This window comes from Somniosus microcephalus, chromosome 2, assembly GCF_052327205.1.
Source record: "Somniosus microcephalus isolate GS21.2 chromosome 2, FLI_Smic_1.0, whole genome shotgun sequence".
NCBI classification, from domain to species: domain Eukaryota; kingdom Metazoa; phylum Chordata; class Chondrichthyes; order Squaliformes; family Somniosidae; genus Somniosus; species Somniosus microcephalus.
The window spans coordinates 255,093,104-255,106,898 of NC_140988.1; the positions used below are offsets into that span (position 1 = coordinate 255,093,104).

Below are 13,795 nucleotides of genomic sequence, written 5' to 3' on the forward strand. Positions count from 1 at the left end.
CAGAAGCAAGGATGTGTTGCTGCAGTTGTACAGGGCCTTGGTGAGACTACATCTTGAGTATTGTGTGCAGTTTTGGTCGCCTTGTCTGAGGAAGGATGTTCTTGCCATGGAGGGAGTGCAGCGAAGATTCACCAGACTGATACCTGGGATGGCAGGAATGACGTCCAAGGAGAGATTGGGTCGATTGGGCTTATATTCACTGCAGTTTAGAAGGAGAGGGGATGTCATTGAAACTTAGAAAATTCTAACAGGACTAGACAGACTAGATGCAGGAAGGATGTTCCCGATGGCAGGGGAGTCCAGACCCAGGGGTCACAGACTAAAGATAAGGGGTAAGCCATTTAGGGCAGAGATGAAGAGGAAGTTCTTCACCCAGAGAGTGGTGAACCTGTGAAATTCTCTACCACAAAAGGCAGTTGAGGCCAATTCATTAAATATATTCAAAAGGAGTTAGATATATTTCTTAAGGCTAAAGGGATCAAGGGATATGGGGAGAAAGCAGGGACAGGGTATTGAATTTGGATGCTCAGCCATGATCTCATTAAATGGCGACGCAGGCTCGAGGGGCCGAATGGCCTACTCCTGCTCCTATCTTCTATGTTTCTATGGAAGTCCATGCACACTACATCAACCGCACGGTCCTCATCAATCCACTCTGTTAGCTCCTCAAAAAAGTTAGTTGAACATGATTTGCCTTTAACAAATCCGTGCTGGCTTTCCTTAATTAATCCACACTTGTCCAAGTGATTGTTAATTTCGTCTCGGATTATCTTTTCTAAAAGCTTCCCCACTACCGACTGGCCTGTAGTTGCTGGGTTTATCCTTACACCCTTTTTTGAACAAGGGTGTAACATTTGCAATTTTCCAGTCCTCTGGCACCACCCCCATATTAAGGAGGATTGGAAGATTATGGCCAGTACCTCCGCAATTTCCACCTTTACATCCCTCAGCACCCTATTTTTACTCTAGATGGCTCCCTGTCCTTTTCCATAATTAATCTAAACCTTATGATGCTAATGATAACTGTTCCCTAAATGTTCCCCTACTGACACTTGCTCCACCGCATTCCCCAGAACCAGCAATGCCTCCTTCCTCGTTGGGCCGGAAGCGTACTGATCAAGAAAGTTCTCCTAAACACTTCAGAAATTCTTCCCCCGCTCTGCCCTTTACACTAGTACTATCCCAGTCTATATTAGGATAGTTATAGTCCCCCATTATCACTACTCTATAGTTTGTGCACCTCTCTGTAACTTCCCTGCAAATTTGCTCCTCTAGATCCTTCCCTCTAGTTGGTGAGCTATAGAATACACCTAGTACAGGTAGACGATCCTTTATCCGAAAACCTCGGGACCAGCCGTGTTTCGGTTTTCGGACAATTTCGGATTTCGGAAGGTGGGTTGGCGGGGGTCCGCGGGGGGGTTGGCGGGGGGTCGTGCGCACGACTTACGCTGACGCTCAGCGTAAGTTGGCGCGGGTCCGCGGGGGGAGGGGGGGTGGTCGTGCGCACGACTTACCCTTTATCCGAACTTCCGAAACCGGAACCCTCTAAAAACCGAAGGTTCTTTCGTTCAGCGTAAGTCGTGCGCACGACTTACGCTGAACGAAAAAACCTTCGGTTTTTAGAGGGTTTCGGTTTTCGGAAGTTCGGATAAAGGGTAGTCTACCTGTAGTGTAATGGCACCTTTATTGTTTCTGAACTCTAACCAAATAGATTCTGCCCTTCACCCCTCCAGGACATCCTCTCTCTCCAGCACTGTAATATTCTCCTTAATTAATACTGCCACCCCACCTCCTTTCTTTAACACCTTATATTCCAGAAATATTTAGTACCCAATCCTGTCCTTTTTTGAGCCAAGTCTCCGTTATCGCCACGACAGCATATTCCCAAGTGGCTATTTGCGCCTGCAGCTCACCAACCTTATTTACAGCACTTTGTGCATTTACACACATGCACTGTAAACCTGTCTTAGACCTGCTTGTATTCACTTTTAATCTGACCCCACCTAATAGCGTACTATTTCTTACTCTAGTGCCATCTGTCTCTCCCAATCTTTTGTGCACCTTGTTTCTCCTTTCTAATGCTACATCCTCGCGCCCATCCCCCTGCCAAATTAGTTTAAACCCTCCCCAACAGCACTGGCGACCCCCACCCCACCCTCGAGGACATTGGTTCTGCTTCTGTTGAGGTGCAACCCGTCCGGCCTGTACAGGTCCCACCTCCCCTAGAACCGGTCCCAATGTCACAGGAATCTGATGTCCTCCCTCCCGCACCAGCTCTCCAGCCATGCATTCCTCTGCCCTAATCCTCCTATTTCTCCACTCACTAGTTCGTGGCACCAGGAGTAATCCGAGATTACTACCTTGGAGGTCCTGCTTTTTAATCTCTTTCCTAGCTCCCTAAAATCTGCCGGCAGGACCTCATCCCTCTTTCTACCTATGTCGTTGATACCGATATGGACCACGACCTCTGGCTGTTCACCCGCCCCACAATGAGAAACCATTAATGGAAATGCACTGGCCGTGTTCAGATACAGAAGAATGGTGCCATGGAAGGTCAGTCACGAAGTAGTATAGATAGCATTGAACGCTGCAGAAATGTCTGGGAGGGATAATGTGCCATGCTCTCAAAGGTTTTGTACAGGAAATATTGCAAGCGAGGGTATGAAGCTGGGAGGCAACATTACATTAGAGTACCTCAAGACAAAAAAGGAAGCTGAAGAGGAGGTGGTAATTGGAAGGCTTTACAAGACTTTTTTTCCTGTTTATAAGTTTTAACTTTGCTGTACAAGGTGGACATTTTAACCAATCTGTGCTGATTTGCGTAACAATTGGTGGAATGAAGTAAAATTACTCCTCGATGGAATTTTAAATGCAAATTTGTTTCAATAAAATAGCTGTTACTTCCTGCTACATAAATTACAATGCAGTCCTCATCAGCATATATGTCTAGGTCTTTGTGCAGTCACTAGGCAGTTATGTTATCAATACAGTATGGGAAAACAAATACACTTAAACCAATGTGCTTTAATGCTAATGCAATATACTTGTGTGATACTTATAATTCATAACCTCAAATTGCTCCCTCCACTAATACCACCACTTCTTCCGAGTACTATATAATTCAAAATTCTCTCCCTAAATACAAATTTAGAATATCAAGGTCTGTAATTGTACTGCAGGATGTTTTTCCAAGGTTCAAGCAAATTCTCTTCAGATTATAAACAAGAATGTTATAACCTAATTAGCAGTCACGCCGCCTCAAGGTACCATCTCCACACCGTATACTTACTAATTCAAGTTAAGTAGAGTGACTTTCATCCTTAACTCATTTGATTATCCAAGTTTTATACTGAGGGTGTTTATGATGTATCCTCTGCACACATGAGCAACCATGTTACATGATTTATCTCCCTCAAGTGCACTGGGCTGATAACATGAGCAAATTATGATTAGTGAAAATAAAAACAAAGATGACTTTATACAGTGTCTTACATGTCTCAAATATATGAAAGGCTTCATCTATAATGAATTGCTTTGACATGCAGTAACTGTTACCGAGGCAATATGTCAATGATTGTTTGTTCGGTTTTTGGTGGCATTGGTTGAGGAAGAACTGTTGGCCAGGACATCACGGAAACTCTGCTTTTTATAAATGATGAGTAGGAATATGGGATTTTTAACATCCACCTGAACCACCAAAATCAAGTCTTTCTTTAATTTCCCCAAGTCTGACAATGCAGTATCTTTCAATACTGCCTGAAGTATCAACCTGGAGGATTTGTAGAGGAACCATTTACAAGAGCAGCTACAGGGAGTTGTCAAGTATTATACTACACACTATTAATGGTTTTATACTTAAATGTATCTCTCAAAACATAACTAAACCTCTTCATTTTGGACCTCCCAGCACTCAATTATCCTCATATCTCCAGTACAAGTAGGACCTCAGAAGGCGAGAGTTTAAAAAAAAAAGAAAATGGCAACTAATTCAAATATGCTTTTTAAAGAGTAAATACCATATGCAAAACAGTCAATGCTGTAAATAAACAATATGTTCATCAGCATCTGAAAAGGAAAAATGTTTGGACAACTTAGCTTTTATCTTGATAGATATAGATAGCTATGGGCCCTGACAACATCCCGGCTATCGTGAAGACTTGTGCTCCAGAACTAGCTGCGCCCCTAGCCAAGCTGTTCCAGTACAGCTACAACACTGGCATCTACCCAGCAATGTGGAAAATTGCCCAAGTATGTCCTGTCTACAAAAAGCAGGACAAATCCGACCCGGCCAATTGCCGTCCCATCAGTCTACTCTCAATCATCAGCAAAGTGATGGAAGGTGTCGTCGACAGTGCTATCAAGCAGCACTTACTCAGCAATAACCTGCTAACTGACGCCCAGTTTGGGTTCCGCCAGGGCCACTCAGCTCCTGACCTCATTACTGTAATGTATATACCTTTATAAGGGGAGAACTACTTTTTACAGCTCCTGTATACTGTAGTACCGGCAGTGACCACACCTGTATATAAACTCTGAGTAGTGATCTGTACAGTTAGTTCTAGAGTAACCCTCATTCAGTAAACACCTGTTGAATCGTTCCCTGCAGTCTGGTTGTCTAATTATTGAAGGACACAACATCAAGATACACGGATCTAACATTGGCGACGAGCAGATTCAAACCTACCTGCAACTCTGCATCACCTCCCAGGGATTCGCTCCTGGAGAACAGTGGAAGAAGGCAGAGTCCAGAAGCACGGGCGTTGACCACAGGAAACCCCCCAGTCATCCAGCGGAGATTTGAGCATCGCAGGGCAGGCTGTCGAGAGCCAGGCTTGGCTTTCCAGTCACTGTGGTCCAGCGAAACGGGCTGGCAACAGGTACTGCGCAGACCTTTCCTGGACAGCGGCGGCTAGAGCCGACCGACGGCACAGAAAAAGTCCGAGCAGCGTCGACGGGGGAGAGAGGGTAGAGCGCACAGGGCGCAGCCGGTGTTCAAGGGCAGAGCAGCGTCAACGGGAGAAGAGAGGCGCGCAGGAAAACGCGCAGAGCGCAGCCGATGTTCAAGGGCCGAGCAGCGTCAGCGGGGAAGAAAGGAAAGCACGGGAGACGCCATTTTAAGCCAGTCTAACCACACCCAAAAATGCTGAAGAGTGGCAGTATCACAGCGTTCGACAATGAAGTCGAAGATTGGACGACATATGTCGAACGCATAGAAGTATACTGCAAGGCGAATGAAGTGCCAGATGACAAGAAAGCGCTGGTATTGTTGAATTCAATGGGTGCAAAAACATATGGCTTACTACGAAACCTAGTAACCCCAGAGAAGCCAGTAGAAAAGGATTTTGAAAACAGTGTTAATCCTACAGGACCACTTAAACCCCACACCGCTGCTGATAGCAGAAAGATTTAAGTTTCACAAAGGGAACCAGCATAAAGATGAAAGTAATGCTGAGTATTTAACGGAACTGCGCAAGCTATCAAAACACTGCCAGTTTGGAACGGGACTAGCAGATACTTTAAGGGACAAGTTTGTGTGTGGGCTTCAAAGTGAAGGAACCCAGAAACGGCTTCTATCAGAAAAGGATCTTACGCTGGACAAGGCTTTCAGCATTGCAGTATCACACAAAGCAGCCGCACGGGGCGCTGCAGAGATACAACGGGGACCGCAAGAATATGGCACAAATTAAATGTCATACGGAACAGTGAAGTGCTATCGCTGCGGCAGAACAACACACGACCATAAGGATTGCTGGTTCAAGGACAAAGTGTGCAGACAGTGTGGAAAAGTAGGACACATAGCAAGAGTCTGCAGGTCGGGAAAGAAAACCAGCAGCAAGAAATCTCCACAGGAGAAGTACAAGAAGGTACATAAGGTGACGGAGAGTAGTTCAGACGAACAGAAGAGTGATACAGACTCCGGAAGCAAGGAGCTGGGTTGTCTGAAACTACATAATGTGATCAAAACGGAGGATCACTAAACTATCTGGGTCACGCTCAAGATAGCAGGAGTCCAAGTGAAAATGGAATTGGACACAGGATCAGCCCTAACAGTCATAAACCGAAGGGACTACAAGCGGCTATTCTCACATATACCCTTGAGAGATACAAAGATTGTCTTGAAGACGTACACGGGGCAAAAAGTCTACCCCAAAGGAAAAATAAGGGTGAACGTTATATATAACGGCAAGGAAACACCAAAAATGGACCTATATGTATTGCCAGATGGAGGACCACCACTACTAGGACGTGAATGGATCCAGAAGGTACAGCTAGATTGGCATTCCATACAAGCACTGACTGTAGATGCCAAAAAGGATGATGACGTCACACCTGGACGACTGTCAAAAATGCTAACTGACGCACAAGAAGTGTTCCAGCAGGGACTCGGAACACTAAAAGGCATAACAGCGACGATCAAAATAGAGGAAAATGCAAGCCCAAAGTTGTTGTTTTTTTTTTTTTTTTGTTTTTTTTAAGGCCAGACCTTATGCGATCCGCCCAGCCGTTGAAGCAGAGCTGGAAGGTTTGGAACGTTCAGGAGTACTGTCCAAAGTGGACTGGAGCGAGCGGGCTACACCCATCGTACCTGTAATGAAGAGGTCGTTGAGTAATACGCCTGGGGAACCAAAGAAGGTTCGCATCTGTGGGGGCTTTAAGGTGACAGTGAACCCAGTCCTTCACACTGTACAATATCCGCTTCCGCGGATTGAAGATATTTTCGCCTCGCTATCAGGAGGGAAACGCTTCACTAAGATTGATCTGGCCCAGGCGTACCTGCAAATGGAGGTAGAAGAAGCCTCGAAACAGTACCTCACGATCAACACTCAAAGGTCTCTACCAATACAACCGGCTGGTGTTCGGGGTAGCATCAGCTCCGGCTATTTGGCAAAGGGCAATGGAACAAGTCCTACAAGGGATTCCAGGGACCCAGTGTTATTTGGACAACATCCTGGTCACGGGCGAAAATGACAGTGATCACCTTGCCAACCTGGAGCAGGTGCTCACTAGATTGAAGGAATATGGGCTCCGAGCTAATTGCCACAAATGCGAGTTTTTCCAGAAGCAGATCTCGCATTGTGGCCACGTTATTGATAAAGAGGGGTTACATAAGTCCCCTGAAGAGATTGAGGCAGTAGTCAAGGCTCCAGCACCGGAAAGTGTGTCACAACTGAGGTCGTTCCTCGGGCTGGTGAACTACTACCATAAGTTCTTGCCGAATTTGTCTACCGTACTACACCCACTGAACACCCTACTGCAAACGGGGGTACCATGGAAGTGGAGTGACGAATGTAAACGAGCTTTCCAGGAGAGCAAAGCATTGATCACATCAAAAGAGGTGTTGGCTCATTTCAACCCAGCACTACCAATTCGGTTGGCGTGTGATGCATCACCCTATGGCATTGGAGCGGTGCTGTCGCACAAATTCCCGGACGGCTCGGAGAGGCCAGTAGCCTTTGCGTCTCGGTCACTAACCTCAGCCGAGCGTAACTACGCCCAGATTGACAGGGAGGCCCTCAGCCTAGTGTGGGGAGTGAAAAAGTTCAATCACTATCTGCACGGGCAGAAGTTCACCTTGCTGACTGACCACCAACCACTTGTCTCCATCTTTAATCCAAAGAAGGGCGTTCCGGTGATGACTGCGCAACGGCTACAAAGATGGTCCCTTTTTCTAGGGGCGCACCAATATGAAATCGAGTATAAGGGCACAAAACAGCATGGAAACGCTGATGGGCTATCACGCCTGCCACTGCCTACTGCGGAGGAAGCACCAGCAGTGGATCCTGTCGAAATATTTCATTCGACTATAATTGAATGCTTGCCAGTAACTAACGCTGGTATAGAGGAGACCCGAAATGACCCAACACTGTCTCGGGTATATGATTTGACGGTGAAGGGATGGCCAACACATGGTGACTCACTGTTGCCAGCATTCTCATCCAGAAGAGAACAGCTGTCAGTATGCCAGGGGACCTTGATGTGTGGATCCCGAGTGGTAATTCCACCCAAGTTAAGGGAGAGAGTGCTCAATGAGCTTCACGAGGTCATCTGGGAGGGGTGAAAATAAAAAGCCTTGCTAGGGCTTATGTGGGGTGGCCAGGGATCGATCAGCAAATCGAGGACCTGACAAAGAGCTGCTCAGGATGCCAGAAGGTCCAAAATGCACCACCACATGCCCCTCTACACCCATGGGAGTGGCCCTCATCTCCATGGCAACGGGTGCATATTGATTTTGCTGGTCCATTCATGGACTCAATGTTCTTAATAGCCGTGGATGCGCACTCGAAATGGCCCAAGGTGATCAAAATGTCCTCCACCACCACGGAGAAAACTATTGCAGTCCTACAGACCATTTTTGCCAGGAACGGCTTGCCAGAGCAGATTTGCTCTGATAACGGACCACAGTTTGTGTCCGAAGAGTTTCGAAGATTTATGAAAAGGAATGGGGTAAGGCATTACACATCCGCCCCATATCACCCAGCCACAAATGGATTGGCTGAGAGGTTCGTACAAGCCTTTAAAAAAGCTGTAAAGGCCATGTGCGATGACGACATTCCACTGCAGCATAAGGTGGACAATTTCCTGTTAGCCTACAGAAATGCGACACATGCAGTCACCACCAGGCCCCGGCCATGATGTTCTTTAACCAAAGGTTGAGATCTCGTCTGGATTTGCTCAGACCAAATGTACGAAGAGATGTTGAGAATAAGCAATTCCAGCACATCAATGAGAAGCCGACAAGGAGCTTCAATGTAGGGCAACCAGTCTTGGCCCGCGACTACCGAACAGAGAAATGGCAACCAGGAACGATATGCACACGGCAGGGGCCACTAATGTACACAGTGGATGTTGGGGAGAACATTGTGATACACCATGTTGACCAGATCCTAAAGTCACAGGAACGAGTCAACCCCATGTCTCGCCCATACGTACCTGGTGATGAACCCGAGGTACAGGTAGCATCTACCCCAGAAACAGTAGCATCGGAAGCTGATGAACCAACCGACGACAGGGGGCCAGAATCGCCTCCGCACCAAGAGCAAGACACTCAGGAAAGGCGCTATCCAGAAAGGATCAGGAAGCCTCCCCAAAGACTGAATTTATAAATAGACTATTTTCAGCTAATGTTGCATGTTCAAAGTGTTAATTGTAATTAGTTTGATATTTAATTGTTAAATGAGTGTTATGGTACTGTTAATCTAAAAGGGGAGGAATTGTAATGTATGTACCTTTAAGGGGAGAACTACTTTTTACAGCTCCTGTATATTGTAGTACCGGCAGTGACCACACCTGTATATAAACTGAGTAGTGATCTGTATAGTTAGTTCTAGAGTAACCCTCATTCAGTAAACACCTGTTGAATCGTTCCCTGCAGTCTGGTTGTCTAATTATTGAAGGACACATCAAGATACACGGATCTAACAATTACAGCCTTGGTCCAAACATGGACAAAAGAGCTGAATTCCTGAGGTGAGGTGAGGTGAGAGTGACTGCCCTTGACATCAAGGCAGCATTTGATCGAGTGTGGCATCAAGGAGCCCTAGCAAAACTGAAGTCAATGGGAATCAAGGGGAAAACTCTCCAATGGTTGTAATCATACCTAGCACAAAGGAAGGTGGTTGTTGGAGGTCATTCATCTCAATCCCATGACATCACTGCAAGAGTTCCTCAGGGCAGTGTCCTAGGCCCAACCATCTTCAGCTGTTTCATCAATGACCTTCCCTCCATCATAAGGTCAGAAGTGGGGATGTTCGCTGATGATTGCACACTGTTCAGCACCATTCGAGACTCGTCAGATACTGACGCAGTCCGTGTCCATATGCAGCAAGACCTGGACAACATTCAGACTTGGGCTGACAAGTGGCAAGTAACATTCGCACCACACAAGTGCCAGGCAATGACCATCTCCAACAAGCGAGACTCTAACCATCTCCCCTTGACATTCAATGGCATTACCATCGCTGAATCCCCCACTATCAACATCCTGGGGGTTACCATTGATCAGAAACTGAACTGGACCAGCCATATAAATACTGTGGCAACAAGTGCAGGCCAGAGGCTGGGAATTCTGCGGCGAGTATCTCACCTCCTGACTCCCCAAAGCCTTTCCACCATCTACAAGGCACAAGTCAGGAGTGTGATGGAATACTCTCCACTTGCCTGGGTGAGTGCAGCTCCAACAACACTCAAGAAACTCGACACCATTCAGGATAAAGCAGCCCGCTTGATTGGCACTCCATCCACCACCTTCAACATTCACTCCCTCCACCACCGGCGCACTGTGGCTGCAGTGTGTACCATCTACAAGATGCACTGCAGCAACTCGCCAAAGCTCCTTCAACAGCACCTTCCAAACCCGCGACCTCTACCACTTAGAAGGACAAGGGCAGCAGACGCATGGGAACATCACCACCTACAAGTTCCCCTCCAAGCCACACACCATCCTGACTTGGACCTGTATCGCCGTTCCTTCACTGTCGCTGGGCCAAAATCCTGGAACTACCTTCCTAACAGCATTGTGGGGGTACCTACACCATATGGACTGCAGCGGTTCAAGAAGGCAGCTCACCACCATCTTCTCAAGGGCAATTAGGGATAGGCACTAAATGCAGGCCTAGCCAGCCAGCGACGCCCACTTCCCATCAATGAATTAAAAAAAAGATGCTGGTAGACCTGTTGTTTCCAGGATTGAGTAAATTCTAGATATTTCAATCTAAAGGAGTAATATAATTTTCCCTTCCCTCCCCACATATTAATGACTTATGCAAGGGTATAGTTCCTCAGTTGTCAGAAGCCCCATGACAGTGGCTTTCAAACTTTTCAGCACAGGGAACTCCCCTCCAAATATTGAAAAACACTCAAGAACCCCTTGCAAGTATTGGCACACTTCCAGGAACCTGCCCTAAACTCCAGAAGTGTCAACTATGCCATGACAAACAGTGCTCCAACTGCAAAAGCAAAGTTTTAGTCTACAGCAACAAAAATACAAGCAAGTCAACAAATACAGAAAAAAAGAAATTCTTGAGTGTGCTCACAGCATGGTATGCCCAACCCTAAATGGACAGAAACCTGAAAAGTATACTCCAGTTCAAAGATTTTGCCCCATAGTATCTTCCCCAAATGGACATTCTTTACAGTGAATGTTGGCAGACTGCTTAACCATGAATGGCATCACAACCAAGTTCTCATCTTGTTCTATTTCAACATCCACACACAGAAGAGCTCTTCATTCTCTACTTTAGGGGCATTGGCACCAATTGTAGCTTTCTTTACATTGGTCCCATATTCCTATGTAACTTTAGTGTATATCTTATATATCAATCTAAATGCTCACTGATGACAATAAAAAAAATTACCTTGCACATAACTGAACAGTACAGATTAGCAAAGTCCCAGGTTTAACTAAAGTTAACTAACTAAAGCAAAGTTGTCTAACCTACTTAATGACTTAGACGTGGGTGTACAAGGCACAATTTCAAAATGTGCAGATGACACAAAACTTGAACGTATAGTGAACAGTGAGGAGGATAGTGATGGACTTCAGGAAGACACAAACAGGCTGGTCAAATGGGCAGATGAAACTTAACACAGAAAAGTGTGAAGTGATATTCTTTCTACCAAAATGAGAGGACATATAAACTAAATGGTACAATCCTGAAGGGGGTGCGTGAACAGAGGCCTGGGGGTATGTGTGCACAAATCGTTGAAGGTGGCAGGGCAGGTTGAGAAAGCAGTTAAAAAGGCTTACAGGATCCTGGGCTTCTAAACAGAGGTATAGAGTACAAAGATGTGGAAATTATGATGAACCTGTATAAAACACTGGTTCGGCCCCAACTGAACTACAGTGTCCAATTCTGGGCACCACACTTTAGGAAGGATGTGAAGGCCTTAGAGAGGATGCAAAGATTTACGAGAATAATTCCAGGAATGAGGAACTTCAGTTACGTTGATAAACTGGAGAAGCTGAGGTTGTTCTCCTTGGAGCAGAGAAGATTGAGAGAAGATTTGATGTGTTCAAAATCATGAGGGGTCTGAACAGAGTAGATAGAGGGAAACTGTTCCCATTGGCAGAAGGGTCAAGAACCAGAGGATATAGATTCAAGGTGATTGGCAAAAGGACCAAAGGTGACTAAAAAAAAAGTTTTTTCTTACAAGCGTGGTTAAGATCTCGAATGCACTGCCTGAAAAAGAGTGGTGGCGGCAGATTCAATCACAGCTTTCAAAAGTGAGTTGGATAAGTATCTGAAGGAAAGAAATTTGTAGGGCTACAGGGAAAGGGCGGGGGAGTGGGACTAGCTGAAGTGCTCTTGCAGAGAGCCGGCACGGGCTCGACAGGCCGCCTTCTGTGCTGTAACCATTCTATGATTCTATTCTAGGATACTCTGAATCTCACTGAAGTGGTAAAATTATTTCCGTAATTGGCTTACACCATTAGCATGGAGTTAACCCTCATGCCTGTGTTCTAGTAGAGCCTGGAAAGTACTATTCAATTCAATTCGCTTTGTTAGCTGATTATGATTACAATACCTTAATTGTGAAAAATCTAATTTATAGTTTGTGTTTTCTTCTGCTCATCAATGGCAGTGTTAGCAGTCCTGGAAAACTGAACAATGTTATACTTTGAGCACCCAAAGTCAGTAGAGCTTAGCTACAGCAAAAATTAGAGGAAGAAGGAATCTCCCTCAAATTTAACAACCTTAGAAGACCATCTGTTACTCCAACAGTATGAATCTTCCATTTCCAAACAAATCACTATTATGGCTTGTGATTGGTAATCTTACTCTATGTATTAATTTTTTGAGCTGTAATTTCCCCATCTACTGGGAGTTGGGTTGATAATGTCCCCAGGAGCCTGGGCTCAATTCAAACCCAGTTTGCAGCAGTCAAAGAACACTAACATCCAATTCCCCGATTTAAGTGCACTTACAAGAACTCCGCATAGAAAGAGAAGTTATGGGGAAAGCACAGCGTTAACATTTACAGGTAAATTCACTGACCCTACATTCCCATATAGTAGAGCCACTCTCACAAAAAAAGGTGTACCGGTCGGAAAATTAGGACTTTGACGTTGCAGGCTTCTCTTCCTTTGGGATCAGCACTCCCTTTGGAGTGCAGCTCGCCGAGTGGAGCGCTGCCTTTACCTGTAAACATCTGGTCACTCCCTGTCCTCCTCTCCCCATAACTGTCCAGAATGAGGCTGAGCGACTGACTATCGGAGAGAGAAATCACAGCAAAGGTTAACCCAAAACAAGAGAACCGCCGGCCGGCCAGCCAGCCCGGGCCCTCCGCTCTCCTGCCTTTCTCTATCAGCCGCCCATGAACCTTCTCGCGGCCTCTCCTTGAACCCGTTCCCCTCGGCCTGAACTGCCAGCGCTCCCTGTTCGCGGTGCTCGCCGCCGCTCACCTTTCAGCGCCAGCAGGTGCTCCTGTTTCGGCTGATTCACCTCCATCCTCGCCGCCCTACTGTCCGTCCCAACCCGCATGCGCCAACCGCCCTACGGGACCCGATATAAAGCAAAATACAACACAGTGCGAGAGACTTCGAAACGCAAATTGCCCTCGGCTCGAAAAACCCTGGCTGTCGGCCTGGCGATTATCACCAGAGAGGGAGAAAATGGACCACAACTCTCCTCCCGAGTTTTATTTTAATAGATGCTTTTAAAAAGTCATTGTTGCTTTATTGAGGACTTTTTGCGAATAAATTGCTTCAGTTTTGTATTTTTTTACATGTACCATGGAAAGTAAAAAAACACAGCTTTCAAGCTCAGACTTGTCCATAATACAACGGTTTTAAAAG

General features: G+C 46.0%; 2 protein-coding genes across 5 annotated transcripts in view; both read right to left on the reverse strand.

Annotated features, from left to right (window-relative positions):
- The window catches only part of trappc13 (trafficking protein particle complex subunit 13), a 92,129-nt gene extending 78,644 nt beyond the window's left edge, over positions 1 to 13,485 (reverse strand). For all 4 annotated transcript variants that reach the window (XM_085971009.1, XM_085970999.1, XM_085970992.1 and 1 more), the window contains exon 1: positions 13,403 to 13,485. In XM_085971009.1, coding sequence (XP_085827135.1) covers positions 13,403 to 13,481 — 79 coding nt within the window. In that variant the 5' untranslated portion in view covers positions 13,482 to 13,485. The remainder of the gene's footprint in view (positions 1 to 13,402) is intronic.
- shld3 (shieldin complex subunit 3) overlaps positions 1 to 13,489 on the reverse strand; it is a 29,275-nt gene extending 15,786 nt beyond the window's left edge. Inside the window, exon 1 of the mRNA XM_085971113.1 lies at positions 13,403 to 13,489. The gene's annotated coding sequence lies outside the window, so the exon portion shown is untranslated. The remainder of the gene's footprint in view (positions 1 to 13,402) is intronic.
- Between the last annotated feature and the right edge of the window lie 306 nt (positions 13,490 to 13,795).